This window comes from Gobio gobio, assembly GCF_949357685.1.
Source record: "Gobio gobio genome assembly, chromosome: 15".
Lineage (NCBI taxonomy): Eukaryota > Metazoa > Chordata > Actinopteri > Cypriniformes > Gobionidae > Gobio > Gobio gobio.
Window position 1 is genome coordinate 5,051,127 of NC_137108.1, and position 19,828 is coordinate 5,070,954.

At 38.3% G+C, this 19,828-nt stretch overlaps 1 protein-coding gene across 1 annotated transcript in view; it reads left to right on the plus strand.

The window, feature by feature from the left end:
• Positions 1–19,828, plus strand: part of ascc3 (activating signal cointegrator 1 complex subunit 3) — a 352,716-nt gene that overhangs the window by 57,903 nt on the left and 274,985 nt on the right. Inside the window, exons 6-8 of the mRNA XM_079836136.1 lie at positions 1,315–1,516; positions 6,524–6,659; positions 10,472–10,597. Coding sequence (XP_079692262.1) covers positions 1,315–1,516; positions 6,524–6,659; positions 10,472–10,597 — 464 coding nt within the window. The remainder of the gene's footprint in view (positions 1–1,314; positions 1,517–6,523; positions 6,660–10,471; positions 10,598–19,828) is intronic.

Genomic DNA, 19,828 nt, shown 5'->3' on the forward strand with positions numbered 1-19,828 from the left:
GCGCATCACTGACACACACACACACACACACACACACACACACACACACACACACACACACACACACACACACACACACACACACACACACACACACACACACACACACACACACACACACACACACACACACACACACACACACACACACACACACACACATATATTATATAATATATCCTTTAAAAATATGAAGTCCATGTATAAAGTTCCATTTGTAATACAAATAATATCAGAAATATATTGACTTTCTATTAAGTTCACACTATATAGTTTTCTGCCAACCATTAGGTAACTGTAGTACTGTTAGGTAAATGTTCCTGAAGAAAAACATAAACCTATGGCTCTCATTAGAATACAATTATTGTGATTTAATCTCATAATTTCTGAGCAGAATGAATCAATCATTTTAACTACTGTGGTGGTTGAAAGTTTGTGAACCCCTTGCAGAATCTGTGAATAATTTGAGCAAAAATAAGAGGGATCATACAAATGCATGTTATTTTTTATTTAGTACTGTCCTGAAAAAGATATGTCTCTGCCTAATGTTTATTATCTCAAAACCTATATATTTTCTAATTGTTTTCCCAGTGGAAATCCACCAAAAATCGTTAGTTAATTTAATTAATGTTGTTTTTTCGGCCTTTCCCCAGCCCTGTTTCTCGAACTACTACTTTAATAAATATGAACATAAAGTTGGTATTGTCTAAAGGGATATGAGGAGACATTTACCAGCAAAATTTTTTATTTTATTTTATTTCAAAAAAAGTACACTGGGTTTTTAAATATATCTCTGCTTCAAACTGTTTATTTAATATTATAAAAAAGATTTCCAAATTTAATTAAAAATGTAATCAAACTCCAATAACAACATGAAAAAGAAAATATGTTCTGCATAATGCGGGACCTTTAATTATCAACTAGCCCGAAATACAGAGACTCTTATTTTGAAATGTCTTTACTACTACCAGCTGCTCATTAAAGTACAGATAAAATATGGCCTCCTACAACCATCTAAAACATATTACGATATAATTGTCATAATTAATCAACACTAGATCATAAGCAATTGTTGGACATTGCAGCTGAACGTGCAGCAGGGCTAATTTACTCAATTAATTAGTGACAATTGGAATGAAATTACCTTAAAAATGTAGTGTAGTGAGCCTTCAAATAACAACAACAGTCATGCAATAGTCTGCATATGTACATTTTGTATACTGTATCACTGTTTTATTTTAAATAATGATAATAATTATTATTATTGTTATAATAACATTTCTGTCCTGGTGTTATTTTTTGTTGCAACTATAGGAAAGCATAAAGCGGTGAGAGATGAATCAACCAAGCCCATTTTCGGCTGCCAGGTGACCATCCAGTCCGAGCAGGAGAGGCAGATGATGAAGATTTACAGGAAGGAAGAGAAGAAGGAGAGGAAACGAGAGAAACGAGGAGATGAGGGGGAATCCTGCGAAAGTGCTTTTCATTTTGACCCAGTGGAGCTGAGATTGCAGAGGTGAGCATCTCTCTCTCTCTCTCTCTCTCTCTCTCTCTCTCTCTCTCTCTCTCTCTCTCTCTCTCTCTCTCTCTCTCTCATTATGGGAACAAGCACCTCTCTACATATCTGAGTTGTGGCCTATTGAAAAGAAGAGCGAGAAAGCTTGATAAAACCGCTATCTGGAGCTTTTGCAGAAGGGATTTTCTCTTAATGTTTAATTTCACAGGATGAAAAAGAGCAATGATCTGTTTAATTAAAAATGCTGCCGTCCAAATGAGGCAGAGCATGAGGAGAGAGATTAGAGATGAGGTGTTAATACCTCACACGTCTCCTCGCGCTCTCAGCCTTTCAATCTTCCCACCGCAAGACAACAACCAAACAAAAATACCACTGAAACATCCAGCTTTAAATGAGCTTCATGAGAAACGCTCATGTGTCATACCTGAGACTGCTAAACACACCACACAGATGTCTCTATTGTAGCATTTTAAGCAGTTTATTGGATTTATAAGAGCTTTGAATGTTTTTTTTGTCAAACTATATTTAATAAATATAATTATATGTGGGGATTATTAGGCCCAGAAAGGTAACAGTCAGGGAAGTCACCAGGGTATTGCTAACTTCTAGAGCTACACTTATGTCAACAACCAGTCAAGAAAGCAATATGTGAACAAGTAAAACGTGACAGACATATCCTCTTCTTCCATTTCCACCCTGTTAAAGAAAAGTTACTGTAATGTTAGCTTTTAGACACATTAAAGCTGCATGGGGGAATGTACTTAGGCCAGACTTTGCTCCTGATGTGTTACTATAAGCAATGACTTAAATGCTATTTGTCTGCTCATGTAAATCAAATGTATGATAAAGTAATAGCATACTATATCTAATTCCTCTCTATATAAGATAAGTTGTCCACAGAATGCTATTTAATTACACAGAACCGCATGTATTGAACCCATTTTGAGCTAAAATACAAATATACAGCTAAACCTAAATTGAGCTAAACCTATACAAATACCTCAGCTGTGCAATTTTCACACCCTATACTAAATTTACTCTGTACAATAGCCTAATGTCATAACTTTATTAATATTTGAATCAGAGCTTATATTGTGTTTTGACATCGACAACCCAAGTGCATTTTGCCTCAAACTTGCAGCTAGTTAACTTTCTAAAGTAGCAATCGTTTTTCGGGTGGACATTAACACACTGACAAAAGTATATTCTGATTTTAAAATATTTTTATACCACTTTTTAATGTGCGATTGTGTAAAGGTGTTCACGAGATACCAACCTTTCGCCAACTTGCTTTCAAACGTCGAACACTCGTTCTCATGAAGACTGCAATGTGCACGAAGGGGAGGGGCTGTGTGTGTGTGTGTGTGTGTGTGTGTGTGTGTGTGTGTGTGTGCGCGTGTGCGCGTGTGCGTGTGTGTGTGTGTGTGTGTGTGAGAGAGAGAGCGTGAGTGAGAGACGCAGGGAAAGGAAATGCAGCTGAACGTTATTTGTTCTATGAAAGACATTGATAAAGACGAAAACTAAGGACATTTAATCTATGATTTTATTTTAGTTAGTTTTGCCAAACACACATTACAGTTTTGGTTAGTTATCGTTTTTTTTGTAATGCCTCGTTTTTATTTTTATTCCAGTTAACGAAAACCCACCTCGTTTTTTCGTTCATTTTCGTTAACGATTATAACCTTGGTAATGACGAGACGAGATGAATCCTCCAGGCAGTAGCACAACGACTCTTTGTACTTCTGTCCAACTTCCGACTTTTCGGCTATTTTTTTTGCAGCTGGATATATATATTTTGTTGCATCTTAATATGAATGAGGATACGGTTATTGATATCAAATTGTTATTGTTGTTCTATTATCATTTAGGGGGGCTTAGGAACATTTTGGGGTAGCTTCAGCCCCCCTAAAATAGGCCTAACGACGTCCCTGTTAACAGTTCTGTGTGCTCAAATATTTTAGAAAGAGAGTTTATGTTGATATTCCCACAAATATCCACTCGATATTCAATTATTTTATTTGGAAATAATCATTTTAACAGGTTTTCATTTTAAAATAGTTTCCTACTATCAATCATAACAAAAAAACTAAATTATTTAGCGCACACACACACACACACACACACACACACACACACACACACACACACACACACACACACACACACACACACACACACACGCAAAACAGGAGACATTTACTTAATCCGAAGAGTTTATTGCCTGACAGGATGATGGTTTCATCATAAGCATGATAATGTTTTTTTTTTCTCTGGTTGTTATTGATATCTAATTAAATAAATTAAATACCATGAATTAAATTAAAATCTTAATTCAATGTTTAAAATATAAATTATTTCATAATTATTAAATTAGGGCTGTCAAAAGATTAATCGCGATTAATCGCATCCAAAATAAAAGTTTGTGTTTACATAATATATGTGTGTGTGTACTCTGTTAATTATTATTTATATATAAACACACACACATTCATGTATATATTTAAGAAATATTTGCATGTATATACTGTATATACATTTATATAATCTATAATATATATAAATATAAATGTTTTATATATAAAAATAATATTTTTTTCTTAAATATATACATGCGTGTGTGTGTATTTATATATAAATAATAATTAACAGAGTACACACACATATATTATGTAAACACAAACTTTTATTTTGGATGCGATTAATCGCGATTAATCTTTTGACAGCCCTATATTAAATAGATTTTAAAGCATTTATACAGCTAGTGTAGCCTGACGTTGTCATACTCCATTCTAGTCAGAATATGAGTGCTACTGCTCAGTTGGGCTGCGATTATTGGGCGTGTTTTAACCGAACCAGGAAAAACCTCAATTGGATGGACCTACAACCAATCAGAGCAGCGGAGCGACGCATAACTTTAGTTGTCAAATGTCAACAGAACTCAATTGCACACAGTGTTGGCTGATTTTCCATGTACGCGGGTTGAAGCGACCCCAATTATGTGATATTTAGACCCAGGAACCCTTAGACTAACTTTTGGACAGTACTGTATATACAGTATACAAGCAAAAGATAATAAAAAATAACAGTCTTAAAACAAATATTGTTGTGAAGCATCTAATATGCTTAAAAATGTTGCTCAGTTCTGTATATAAATGAGTACAAAGAGCTTGAATGACGCTTCAGCCGAGCCGCATCAGTGAAGTATTGTCTTTCATGTGTTAGGAGACAAATGTGTCTCTCTCAAACAGTGTAAGGACACTAACGATTGTCTTAACGACAGAGCACTTGAGCCAGGTAATCAGCTGTGTCATTTTAAACTCTGAAATATGATCCTGAGAGCTCAAGAATAGCTTTTGGGTTACGTGGTTCATAACCTGAAGAGTGGCATGCGCACAATCAGGTTCTGTTGGGATGTTTGTCCTTAAACCCAGAGTTTATTTATTTTCCATTTCTCTTCCATTTCTCTCCAGACCTTCTGAATTTGAACTTCAGTTGCTGGAATCTCTTAACCGCGTCACAAGCGCTCAACATTTTTCTGTCTCTTTCATTTCTTTTCAATTATGAAACAAAGACCTGGACCAGTGTCGCCATTTTTGTCACAAGTCGAGTGTTTTAAATAACCTTCTGTGATCTCATGTGGCTTTGGATCAAAAAATCAGACAGAAAATATATTATTTTACAATATTCTGCATAATTATAAAAGCTCGAATAGCATTGCATTATAAATATAATCTATTATGAAAATACCCAACATGGCATAAAGTATACAGACAAACCATTAATCGTCGGAATTGTGTGTTTATTGTCTTCAAACGTGTCTATCTGCATGTTATACCGATCTCAGGAAGCTTTGTTTATGTCAGGGAGTTCCTGGAATGTCACATGGTATATCTCTTCTTCGTCTGTACCATATATGGACTACATGTGCACGGAGCGCCCTCCGGCTGCCAGTATGAACCGAAAACACAGCACATCAGAGTATCCAGCACTCATAATGATTACATCTGCGCAATTTGGCGAAAGGTTGAATAAAAAATACTCCTCTGTTTAGAAATTTGACACAGACATATGAGAATCTATCAATATGTCTCCTCATCTGCACACTTTTGAACTAAAAGCCCTGAGGGATGTTGATTTGTCGCGAGTCTTCGTGAGGAGAATAGAGGAGTTTTTTATGAATGAGATCAGCTGAGGCTCATATTACAATCAAACGGTACCGACGCGGTTTTCATATTCATAACTCCTCACGCATATTAATAAATGACGGTCACTATAAGACTTTGAAAGAGGTAAAAAAATGGAAGCTTGAGTCTTAGATCTTTTTAATGATGTATAGTTTGTCAAGGTAATTACTTACACTTTGAGTGCCTAGAAAAGCGCGAAATAAATGTAACAATTATAAAATTATAAATTACATCTGACAGTAATTTGAGCTAATTTAAACAAAGAAAGCTTCAGTGCGCCCTCGTCCTGATGCAGGTTATCAGGTTAAAGTCGGAAAATTTAGCTTATTCGCCTTATTTTAAAACAATCCATGTCAGCCATTTCGCAATGAGACGAGCCGGCTGGCAGAAGCCCCTCCCATGATGCTAATTTGCATCTGTTGTGTAGTGAATTTTAGAATGAAGCGAGTAAACTCCAAATGTTCAAGTGTCCAACTACGCGTGATTTATTTATTAATCTGTGCCCCTTTACTCCCTAAAACCAACCAATCACATTGAAGCTTGTGATTTAGAGAAAGCTTTCTCCAAAGTGTCCAATGAGCCACAAGTATGCCCTCTTAGATTTATGTAAGGTTTAACATGTCTATAAAACTCTTTAATATGATTTGTTACAGATATTTCAATGATAGATGACAATTTTAAATGGCTCAGAACTTGTTATTAGTTATTATCAAACATCTGCTCTCATATTTTCCTCTGTTAGATGAGATGAAATGCTGCTATGCATACAGTCTGGATTGTTAATGAAGTCTGTTGATGTGAATCTCTGTATTTGTGTGTCTAGGGAGCAGGCTTTGCTGACGGCACGCTATTCCCCGGTGTTAGGACGGCACAGAGATTACGAACGCATTCGTTACCCTCACGTTTATGATTCTTACGCTGAAGCCATCAAGACCTCTGCATTCGTCGGAGGAGCCAAGGTAAAGCACACCCGCCACTAATCTGACTTCTGTAAGACACAGAGGAAAAATAAATCTCCACTCTTAAATGCGAAATCTCTCCCCAGTGCTTTGTTTACTCAGCATCATGCCAATCTGTTCAATTATATCACATTATCACACACTAGATTACCCAGAGCCTTTGTTTTTAATCCAGTTTTTATGATGTCTTAATTAAAATTCCTGCTGCAGGCCATCTTCCCGCGATTGAAATGAATTCATTTGGGCCTCATCTTTTTCCTGCGGGTGGGGTGGGACAGGTGGTTTAGAGCCAGTACGTTCTAGAGCTTGCTAGTGCGCATGTGGTGTTGCTCACTGTGTGGACAGGGACGTTAAATGTAGTATTGGTAATCTCAATACCTAAAGATTTTGAATTATAAACCCCTAAAAATTAGGTAATCTGAGTGTTTATTGGAGGTCTTAAAGGGTTTGTTTACCCAAAAATGAAAATTCTGTCATTAATTACTCACCCTCATGTCGTTGGACACCCGTCAGACCTCCGTTCATCTTCAGAACACAAATTAAGATATTTTAGTTGAAATCTGATGGCTCTGAAAGGCCTCCATTGGCTCAATGCACTTTACACTCTCAAGACCCTTAAAAGGCACTAAAGACGTCGTTACAAAGTCCATCTCACTACAGTGGTTCTACAATAACTTTATGAATCGGCGAGAATAGTTTCTGTGCGCAAAAAAACCCTAAATAACGACTTGTATAGTGATGACGATTTCAAAACAAGGCATCATGAAGCTTCGAAGCGTTATGAATCAGTGAGTCGATTCAGCAGTTTGGCGGTTTGACACGCGATCCGAATCATGATTCGGCTCATTGATTCATAACGCTTCGAAGCTTCATGAGGCCGTGTTTTGAAATCGTCATCACTATATAAGTCGTTATTTAGGGTTTTTTTGCGCACAAAAACTATTCTTGCCGATTCATAAAGTTATTGTAGAACCGCTGTAGTGAGATGGACTTTGCAACGACGTCTTTAGTGCCTTTTGAGGGTCTTGAGAGTGTAAAGTGCATTGAGCCAATGGAGGCCTTTCAGAGCCCTCAGATTTACACTAAAATATCTTCATTTGTGTTCTGAAGATGAACGGAGGTCTGACGGGTGTCCAACGACATGAGGGTGAGTAATTAATGACAGAATTTTCATTTTTGGGTGAACTAACCCTTTAAGAAAGGAAGATGTGTTCAGAGTTTTACCGACCGGATACGGCAAAAGTTTAATCTATCAACTAGCTCCGCTGGTGGGAAAACACATGTGACTCTTGTGATTGTTGTCTCACCACTGACTATTGCGTGCAGAGGGAATTGAACCACAGAATTGCGTGCACCACAGAATGGTGTGTTCCCAGACCCTACATTTTGATGTGGGTCTGGCTTGTCAGGCTAGCGCTTCCCCGCATTGGGCCTCGTTCATTAATCTTTCTTAAATATATGAGCAAATTCTGAGTAATTTGCGTGTAAAATGGAATCCTCCTCAGGATTCACAAACGCTTTATATACCACGGATTGGGTAGTTAAACGTGTGTATATTAAAGGGGTGGTAAACCACGATTTCACTATTCTAACTTTAGCTAACGTGTAATGTTGCTGCTTGAGCATAAACAACATCTGCAAAGTTACAACGTTCAAAGTTTAAAGCAAAGGGAGATATTTGCTTTTAAAGAAATCAGTTTCTAAGAACTACAGCAAACGGCCAGTAGGCGACTACAGACATTCCTCCAGGGTTGGTGACATCACCAGCCTCAATATTTACATAAACCCCTCCTCCGAGAATATTAAATAAGGGGGGGTGAGGCCATTTTGTATCGCGGCGCTGTTGTGGTATAGTAGGCTGGAGTGTTGTTGCCGCGATGCCGAGGAAACGCTGTTATTTTCATCCGGATTGCAGGTCTGGGGTACTTGCTCTGTTCAGCCTTCATAGGGACGGGGGTGCGTTGCAGAGCGTTTAACATACAGCATGTTATATGCACGTGTGTTTGAGTCAGCGGGGAATCAGGCACGCGCAGGGCTCCCTGCAGCACATCTAACAGAGGAAAACATCCACCGTCTTCGCGATTTCAATGCCAGATTTGCACAACGTCAGCTGCGTGAAAAAAACACTGCCGGTGCGTGGATGCACGACGCGCGCGCTGCAATTTTTTTTAAAACGAAGCATGAACACATGTTACAGTGCACCCCACAAACACAGTCAAGCCTTCAAAAGAATGTGTTTTACCACCCCTTTAAATATATACATGTGTGTATATTAATGAATTCCAAACATTCGCAAATAGGGCGCGCATACACGGTCATTCATAATGAGCATCATCCCCGCCCCTGATTTACAACTATGCAAATTATGTGCCCAGGTGCGCTGTGGAATCTTCTGGACTTCCTTCTTAGGTTTGGCTCCAGTATATTGCATAAATGCTAAAGAGACTAATTGGCCATATTCCTAGCAATACATATTCAATTATCGTGTGTCCAGCAAAAGCATTTTAGCCAGTTAAAAAACGCCTGGTGCACTTCTAAAAACGACCAGCTGGTGGCGCTTTGAAAGCAGCTGAGATACTTTAGTTGCTATGATACAGAACACCCATGGCAGTAATGTGGTACTAGTATCATAAAATGCTGTAGGGCCTAACCAGCAATATTAACTTCTCCGTTATTGTTGTTTAGTTGTTATACGAGTAGGATGATTGGTTGGTATTGTATTTGTCCCGCCCCTCCTCCACTGTGATTGGACGGCTGGGTAAAAAGTGACAGTGACGAGCGCTGCCAAGTTTAAAAAAAAGACAGCGCAAATCAACTTGTGAAATATGGACAAAATGCAATGTCATCAGTTTGCTTAAATTAGAGCACAGAACGTTGAAATGTTTTACGCACCATTTACACGTGGTAGGGAGCAGGTGTACGTTTCTTTCGTACCAACTAACATTTTGAAAATATGAACATTTTCGTGAATCCGAAAATTTACGTCAGAGCGGCTTTACGAACGATTTACACACACATTCGTTCTGCCCAATGATTGTATCTACTTTAAACTATAAACTCAATAAGTGGTACATAAGTGGCATGTTCCATGAATGTATAAAATAGGGTTTGAAATAGCACCCCCTCCCCCAAACGTTTGAATGGTAATATTAATTTAAATAATTGTAGTATTGATAACGAGTTAAGTGCCAAAGTTTTGTCCGCAAGGGTATTACATGTGTGAAGTAACAATAAGGATGTTTTGCTTCACATTTAATAATAATAATATTTGAAGCACTATTTGAATGCTCACAATGACAAAACAATGATTTTCACAATGATTTTGGCTCTGGCAATGTGTTTCGAGCAACAATATGTGACTAAGATGAGTATCATTGCCAGATATGACGTATGATGCCGTCTACTGTGATCAACAGCTGATTATGACACATTCATTAGTTCGGCATATGCTCTCCGCTTGGTGAAAATGAGTTGTAATTATAGGAGCTGGAGGAAGTGCAGCGTGCTAAAATTAGATATTTATTATCCTAATTCTATAAATGATTTTCATTAGAGAATGTATAGCAAGCTCAGCTCAACCCACTGCATTCTACTACTCAAAGAAAACACACAAAGAAGTGCAGCTTGCGTTATGACTGATATTTCATATCACTGAAGATGTTAATTTGAGCTGTAATAAAGCACACTGGTGGCCACAGTCCTCAACGTTGGTCTTCTCCGTTTAGTTTGTGACTGTTGCCGTGAGCTAATGCATGATGAAGGTTTAATTGTATGTGTTTTGTGTAATTATGTCCTCTCTGCTGTGCCGGCAGATGCTGCTGCCCGAGGGGATCAGAAGAGAGAATAATAAGATGTATGAGGAGGTTGAGATCCCCCCCAACGATCCCATGCCCATTGGGTTTGAGGAGAAACCCGTGTTCATCTCGGAGCTGGACGAGGTCAGTGGCGGCTTATTTACAGCTGTTGACATTTATCAGTGCTTGTGTTCACACTCCATGAGCTCTTCACGACTAATCCCACTCATTTCTCCTGTTCATATTGACTGATGACATTATGCCTAAAATCTCCTCCAAATGGTGTCAGATCCAGCATGCGATGGTTTGCAGCAGCGAGTTATGTTTGTGTTTTGTAAGCGCTGTCTTATTGTGTCTAATGCCGGGTTCGGACTACACTATATCCGCCTGTTTTTGGCACGGTCCATTTGACGTAGGGTTTCGTGATGATGCGTAAACAATAGGGGTGTAAGGGTACACGTATTCGTACCGAGCCGTTTCGGTACTGGGCTTTCGGTTCGGTGTACGCGTGTACAGAACGGTTTCCGAATGCAATCTTGTTTTAAACGCGGAACACACATCAATCCTAGTTCCCACACGAACATATTTAGCATTCAGTCCATTTTATCACGAAATTCAAACGATAAATGCCGTTTTGACGCTCTATGTGATGTGACTGGTCACTGATCACAGTTCAAGCGGCCGATCATCTGTGAACGCGATCATCTCTTCCTAAAGAATAAACATGAATGAACATCTGAAGGTATGTTGAGGATACATTACAACTTACTGTCACGTACATATGTGGTGTAATCGCTCAATCAGTGTTTCAATGGCGGAAAGACGTCAATATAACTGCTTGTAAACAATGTCATGTATCATCATATTTACCTCAGGCAGTCATTCAGTGTCCACAGAATTTTATTCACTAGAGACATCAACTCTTTCACTAAATATATGCTCTATATTAGCCTATATGTTCATTATATTCTACTGAACCAGTTAGTGATGTCTTGATTATTTAATGCATGTTAAAATAAACCTGTCATGAAAATGACAGACACTGTGTATAAATGATTATATTTCCACAATGAATTGGAGAAAAAACTATTTTATAATTAGATTTAGAAGTTCTTGCAAAAACTTGTGTGAAGTTTACATGTTGGCATACATGTATTATTGAGTTATTTGTTATTGGAGTTATTTGAGTGTTGATTATTATATCTAAAAATAAATAGCAACTGAATTTAGGCTAATAGTTTGGTCTCTGTTGTTAACCTTTAATATTAATGTGCAAGTAAGGGCTCCCTATATATTTTACAGAAATATCTTCAATAAACTTTTAGTTATAATTTAATTCATTTAAGGACAGACACATATTTTTTTCACTAAACCACTGTTTAATAAAAAGAAATAAAAAGCAATTTTGTAAAACTGCTGTACCGAACCCATACCGAACCGCGACTTCAAAACCCGAAGTACGTACCGAGCCGTCAGTTTTGTGTACCGTTACACCCCTAGTAAACAAGATGCAAGAATCTATCGTCTTATCTGTATAGCGTGTCTGTGACGAGCAGGACGAGCGAGAGCCGCGAGAGAGCGACGCGAGGCCGGTGAGTGATTGATGATGAGGCCTCAGATCTCTCACGGAGGAGCTCAGACGCATTAAAGGAGGAGCGACGAGAGAGGACCAGGCCTGGACTTTACGTTGTTTTGTTATGTGTGTGCGCGGCAGTCGTCTGTGAGGGGCTGTTTATTTAATTAAAGTTTCTTTGAATGTTCGGCGGTTCCCGTCTCCTCCTTCCCTCACGGACGACTGCCGCGCACACACATAACTAGGGTTGGGTACCGAAACCCAGTCCCAGTATGAACCGGACCGAATCAGAACGCAGATTTTCGGTTCCTCATTTCGGTGCCAAAATTCAAACGTGTTTTCGCGCTTTGGCTGAGCACCGAGCCAGAGACAGACGCTCAGCGCTTGTGACATATCACACAACTATTCAGTGTTTTCAACCACATCATGTTTATTTCAGGTTTCAGACATTTAAATGCTCATAAGTCGGCTACTAGCAAAAAACACACACTGATGTCTATGAAAGCGGCAATGACAATCCTTTCAGACGGTCATAATTTGACTAACGTTACGTGTTTTATTCACATCAGATACATGCACATTATATAGTAATTATATAGTTTACTCTATTCTTCTTCCAGTTCACTGGTCACTTACTTTCATGTATTTCGTGAGACGAGAATGAACTCAAGTGTTGTAAATCCGACAGATCCGATTCTGAGGCGCAAACTAACACGGCGCCGCCCATTGCGCTTTATAGATCAACTAACACACATTCACTCACACATTTGAACATCAGATAGTTCGTGACACAGTTAAGAAGTTTGTGAATATTTTGAATAAAAAGAAAAAACGAAATAAACCCGATACAGCTGAGCTGTCAGCGCTATTGCGGCTGCTGTGTGTCATGTGAGAAACATGATGCGTCACCATGGAAACATTAAGGCGATGCGTTCTAAAATATTTAGCCAGAGAATATGATCATATTTCAAAATAAAGCTGAAGCTGGAAGCTGGTTTGTAGCAGAGCAAGAATACAGACTGCTGTTATTATTGTAACTGTTATTTAGAGTTATATTAGGCTTGTTGTAGTTGGGTTAGGTGGCTTAGGTTTTACTGTGAATTTGTAAATAAGTCAATAATAATTTGTAAATAAGTAAATTGTGTTTTGTATTTATTTATTTATTTATATTCATACATTTAAGTATACATTAAACTTTTAATAAATGGTTCAATTTAAATAAAAAATAATTAAATAAAAAGCCATTTCATGTCATCCACCTCGTTTTGTGGCCCTTTTTTTTTTAAAAGTATCGGTTCAGGCACCGTTTAGGCACCGGTACCGTTTTAAAAGTATCGGTTTGGCACCGGAATCGAAAAAACCCAAACGATACCCAACCCTACACATAACAAAACAACGTAAAGTCCAGGCCTGGTCCTCTCTCGTCCTTCATTGTCGTCGCTCCTCCTTTTATGCATCCGAGTTCCTTCGTGAGAGATCCGTTTTCTGGTCCTCTGTAACATTGACCAATAGGAGTGCAGAAGCTTCTGTACACAGCTTTCAAACATAGCAAAAAGAAAGCGAGACGGTGATATTGGTGGTGCTAGGTGGAATTATCCAATGGAGGAAAGGATCGTGGAGCTATTGCAATAATACTCCAGCCTTTATGATGTTTTCTCGAGGGACTACCATGACAGTGAAAAAAGATAATGCTGCGCCGGCTAACGATAGCCGAGGCGTTTCTGCAAACCGCTGAGTACTGGAATTAACATTTAAAGGACACATATTATGCCCCTTTTTACAAGATGTAAAAAGTCTCTGATGTCCCCTATAGTGTGTATGTGAAGTTTTAGCTCAAAATACCCCACAGATACATTTTAAAATTGCCACTTTTTGAGGGTGAGCAAAAACACACTGTTTTTGTGTGTGTCCCTTTAAATGCAAATGAGCTGGTGTTCGCTGCCTGTTCTTTTGAGAAAAGGGCGGAGCTTCAAGGGCTCATGCTACGGCATACTGGCAACAACAAAACAGGACAATCTTACGCACTGAAAATGTAAGAAACTGTCAGTAGCTGTGTTCAGTTCGAACCAGAGTCAGACAATAATGCCTACAGAGCCAGAGAATATCTGCTGCATGGAGATAGAACAGATATAGTTCAGTTTATGTACAGTTATAACTTATGTTGTCATCTTGCTTTTATTCACTATTAGTACTATAAGCCTGTTGTAGCGAACCCTGTCCAAATGATCGCCAAAACTTCATAAAGTTTATTGTACATCACACAAAAGATAAAGCATTTGTTTTCACTCCAGAAAAAATCACCATAAGAGCTGAATAAAACAGTACAAGAAGTGCGCATTTAAGTCTTATCCATAAACTCTCTCTCCCTTGCATTATCATCAGCATACACAGCAAATTACATAAAACACTCCTTACAACTAACAGTCAACAAATATATACAGACCATATGCCTTTTTCGGGGGGTGCTTAATAAACTGGTAAACTTTATATCCGTAAAACAACTCTGATGAACAGTAATAAAGTGCTCTCCCTTTTCATTACTGCCATGGCCAGTGTCGCTCCGAAGACTATAAGTTGAATCACGAGCAGTTGATACTAATCCATCAAGTAACAACTTTTTAACAAACCTGTTTTGTATTGTCCCTCTTTCACAAAGCTGTCTGGTGTAAAATGATTTGTGCAGACATAAACTGATTTAGGTATATGGAGTTGCATTCCTTTCCAAAATAAAGTGAATCCACCTCGGCTTCAGCGGCTCAGATGTCGGGAGTACATGAAGACTGTTATGTTCACTCTTACAACCAACAACAAAACACCTGAGCTGCTTACGAGACATTCTTATTGCTACAGCTGCTCCGGTCAGGAGAAAATGGCGGACCGTGTGTGTATAGAGACAGAGCGGATTTAGGCCACGCCCACACCGGGGGGGGGGGGGGGGGGACAATCCAACGCCCTCCATTGACTTTGCATTGCGTGAGGCTGCATCTTTGTCATTTCGGACTTATAACAAAAAACAGAACAATGTCTAAAAGCTGATATGTGACAAAGTGTACAGCAAACAACACAGAAATACGTTTTTATAAGCTGTCGACCCAAAAAAACGAGAGTTTAAGGAGACAAAAGTGGATAAAGGCAGTAAAACGTGACGCTTCAGCTGAAAAATGGGTAAATTTTGGGATCCTGACACTCAGTATGCCTCAGTTTGCGTATGTGTGCAGTAAATATGTTGTCACTGTTAAGTCAAATATCCAAATGTCAGTTTTATATATGATATTTCCTGTCGCTGATTGCGTTCCCCTGTAGTGTGTGTACTTCTCAGTGTAATATAACGTGTCTCAATGGCCTGTATCCACTTTTTTGTCCTTAAACGCTCGTTTTTTGGGTCAATAGCTTATAAAAACGTCTGGGTTTTTGGTTGTGTGTTTTGTTTAGCTTGTTTGCTGTACACTTTGTCACGTATCCGCTTTTAGACATTGTTCTGTTTTTTGTTATACGTCCGAAATGACAAGGATGCCGCTTCACGCAATGCAAAGTCAATGGAGGGCGTTTGATTGTTTTCCCCCCCGGTGGGCGTGGCCTTCAGATTATGACGCGTGTCGCTCTGTCTCTATAACTCGCTCAGGGCGGGGTCTATGCTAATACAACAGAGTCTGTCAACAGTCGTGGGCGGGGCTTGTGCAAAGTGAAAACTATAAAAAATTTTTAAAAAATTAACTAAACTAGCAAACCCACTTTAAAAACGAATTAAAACTAAAATTAATTTGAAAACAAAAAGTCAAAACTAAATAATAATAAAAACTAATGAAAAATGCAAAACTATAATAACCTTGTTGTGTACACACAATGCCATTGTTAAACACCATGTAAAAGTGGATTTTGTCTAATAGGTGCCCTGTAAGCCATCACGCTGCCTCGGCAGCCATTTGTTTACGGTCATTTCCAGATTTTAGTCGCTAGCGCCGCCTTCTCTATAACATCACACACATTGTTAAAGACGGCAAGCGATGATTGGTCGGGATGCAACATGTTGACATGTTTCTTGTCCATGACAATAAGAATTTAGCACAAACCAAACCACTTTGCACTGGTGGTCAATATTCCTGTTAAAATGATGACGAAAAGGGCCTATGAAATCTGTTTTTATCTTAAATTCAGTTTTTTTTGTTTTCTGATTCCTTTTTTTTCTCCCATTGTAATAATTACATTCTAGTAATCAAAAAACATATTGAAACATATTCAATTTAACAACAATTACAAAAAGTTACATTTTTAGGTTCATATGATTTTTTTCCATTGTCATTTTTCTGGATTTTTCTTTTAGCATATAACACCTACAATAGTCTCCAGTTATGACTATTGAAAAGCAATTACATCTGTTCGTGGCTCACCAGCCAACTCGATGAAAAAACAATGGCAAAGCATGCTCATCCTGGATATTAGCCTTATTCATATAGACATTTATGTCACAACCGTCTAATTCAAAACCAAGTGTGACTCAACCATGCTTGGGTAACTAGTGGACTTTTTTCATTGACTTGACACCAAAGTACCAGAGCTTTTGGCTTTTGAAGACATAATGTCCATCCAAAGCTGAAAGACTTGTGAAAGCCTCTCTTCACCTACAGAAGTCCAAAGCAAAGAGGCTCACAAAGACTTACTTTAGCAAATGGGGTAGGCTTGATTTTGAGAGGAAAGTGCACAACAACCTCCTCTTAGACTTTACTCTGGGTCTCCTTTAATTACAGTCATCAGTGTGTCAATCATAATGACAGCCGTATGGTCATGCCTGAGCTACAAGGTATGTTTAGATTCACAAGATCGGCAAAGGTGACTCGTTGATTGGCGAAGTCTTGAGTTTAAATAGATTGATTAGTCAAGCCTGCTGAGTTGTATGGTGTTTTCTTTATTGTTATGTGAGGCTCAGCTGTTAATAGGTTTTAATTAATCTGTCAGCCTTTAATACACAATCTTTCCCGCTTATAACGTTAGTCAAGGTTTATTGAACCAAATATAGTCAGAAAAAGATGTTTATATGCAAGCAGCCTCTGTTCTGATTGGCTAACGGACACATACTAGTTAACACTGGCTTCATCCGAAAGCAGAACAATAAGACGGTGGGAAAGCAATGACAGTTGAGTGAATAAATAAAATGGCATCTGAAAGTTGCAGTTGGCGGTTAGTTTGTTGGTTTTCAACACCTTCAACTTTTGATTTAGTTTCCAGAGAGGAATGAGTATTGTAGTAAGTACATGTTCACTTTAAATATTCTCTCTGTTGGTTGTGCATCATTAGACTGTTTTGCTGCCTCAGAAGCTTGTCCGAAATCAATTTCAGGAGGTGCATTTGTGTGTACGCTTTCAGACTCAGCCACTGTTGTTCATTAAGTTGCTGGTTTGTGAAGGTGGGTGGGAATATGTTATAGGGTTAATGCAGATATTTCATCCACAATCTCAACCAATTTGGCTTGATTTAGCCCTGACACTCTTTAAATACAGGACAGAATACACTCCGCAAGTTGTGTAGCTCATTTAACCCTTGTATACTATTTCCTTCAAGATTACCATTTTATTGTTTTACATCATACATAGGTTAATATCTTCAGATTAACTTAATAACTCGAACGGTTTTGAACATACACCACACAACCACTGTGTTTATGTGATTCCTCCTTTATTTTGAATGAGTACTCACTTCGATACGTCGGGTTGACTGTAGGCCTGTCACGATAACAAATTTAGCTGGACGATAAATTGGGCAAGAAATTATTGCGATAAACGATAATTTTGTCGTTCTGAGACCATTTTCGTCTAAAATAATGATAATGGCATAATAATGCAGGTACACCTTTTCAAAGATCCATACACTTATTTATTGAAGCTTATTTCTAAAGACTATTTAACACTGAAAACGGAAAGCATTTTAAATATCCACAATAAATGAACAAAACAAAAAAAGCAATGGACTCTCAGTCTGTTAACAAAAAAATGCACTTGAATAAGCAGCTGGAAAACTGCAACGGATGATTGTGTTTTAGGTAGTGCTGGGAATCGATTAAAAAAAAAACAAAAAAATTTCTGTAATTAATCACGATTAATACGTTTTGATATTGTAATAATTTCTGTTACTCTCCAAATTAATGTAGAAACAATTTATTGACGGCATATTTTAAATGTGTTTTATTGTCATGTTTTTATGAATGAAGGCCAGTATCACTGAAGTCTCTATGAAACATTAATGACGTTACATTACAGTATAACTAAAAGCTGCCAATTTCAACATTTATTAGGCTTTAAAAAAACAACTTTTAATTTAAGTGAACTTAAAACAGGACACTGCGTCGAGTGTGTGTGTGTGTGTGTGTGTGTGTGTCAGAGTGTCCCTTGATTAGCTGACATGAGACGCAGCCACACAGACAGGACACTGACACACACACACACACACACACACACACACACACACACACACACACACACACACACACACACACACACACACACACACACACACACACACACACACACACACACACACACACACACACACACACACACACACACACACACACACACACACACACACACACACACACACACACACACACACACACACTCTTGTGTCTTGTCGTGCTTAGAAGCATTTACATGTATAAGAGCGTGATCATAATGTAACGCTCTGCAAAAATGGATATAAAAATGGACGCTGGAAATTATCGCGGCCGGAAAAATTATCGAGCTAATTTTTTTGAATCGTGCGATTAATTGATTTATTGACTAGTTGATGGTAGTCTCGTGCAGCCAGATCTTCAGACTGACGGCAGAAGGTCTGGACTCCATTGCAGCTTTCATTTGACAAGGACTCGATATCCCCAGGTCGTCGATGTCCCTAAAATAATAACAGATCGATATGCACTGCAGCAATGGAGCCGCAAACTTCACATACTTCAAATCCAGCATGTAGTTGATCCTGCTAAGCGTTCATTGTCACAGTTGTAAACACAACAGCTTTCTTCTTCCATGAGGGGGTTTGGCGTCTCGACTTCTAAACATTTTTCCCATTTTGTGTGCCAGATGCATTAGACGTTCAGCCTACGGTCCGTTGAAAGGGTGACACTTTAGTTTAGGGTTTAATTCCCACTGTTAACTAGTTGTTTATTATCATGCATATTACTAGGATATTGGCTATTTATTAGTTGCATATTCTGCATGAGCTTATTCTACATCCCTTAATCCTAACCAATACTTAAACACTACAAAAACTACCTTACTAACTATTAATAAGCAGTAAATTAGGAGTTTATTGAGGCAAAAGTCATAGTTAATTGTGAATATGTATTCACCATACTAAAGTGTTATCATTGAAAGTAACACAATTAGTTTTTTTTGCAACTCAACTGCTGGGTTAAATATGGACAAAACTAACAGTTGGTTATTCTAACCTATAGCATGTCGGGTTGTTCATATAACTCAGAATAATAATTTAAATTGTACAGGAATACATTTTACCTCATGCATGGGTTAATATTTTCAGATTCACTTAAATCCTGCAAAAAAACAAAATCATTTCCACCAAAATGGCGCTGGTTCTCATGCTGGTGTGTTGCTGAAGTCTGAGCTGGTGCTGGGCTGATGTTCATCAGGGGGAATTGCAAAGCTCACACAGTAGAGAACACATTTTAACATCCAGTAATTAGATTCAGTATTATAACGGATAAAATCAGTTTATTTTATGCAAGGCAAGCAGCATTTCCATTATGCAAATCAACCAATGCTGACTGGCGCGTTTAGCTGACTGACATCTCATCC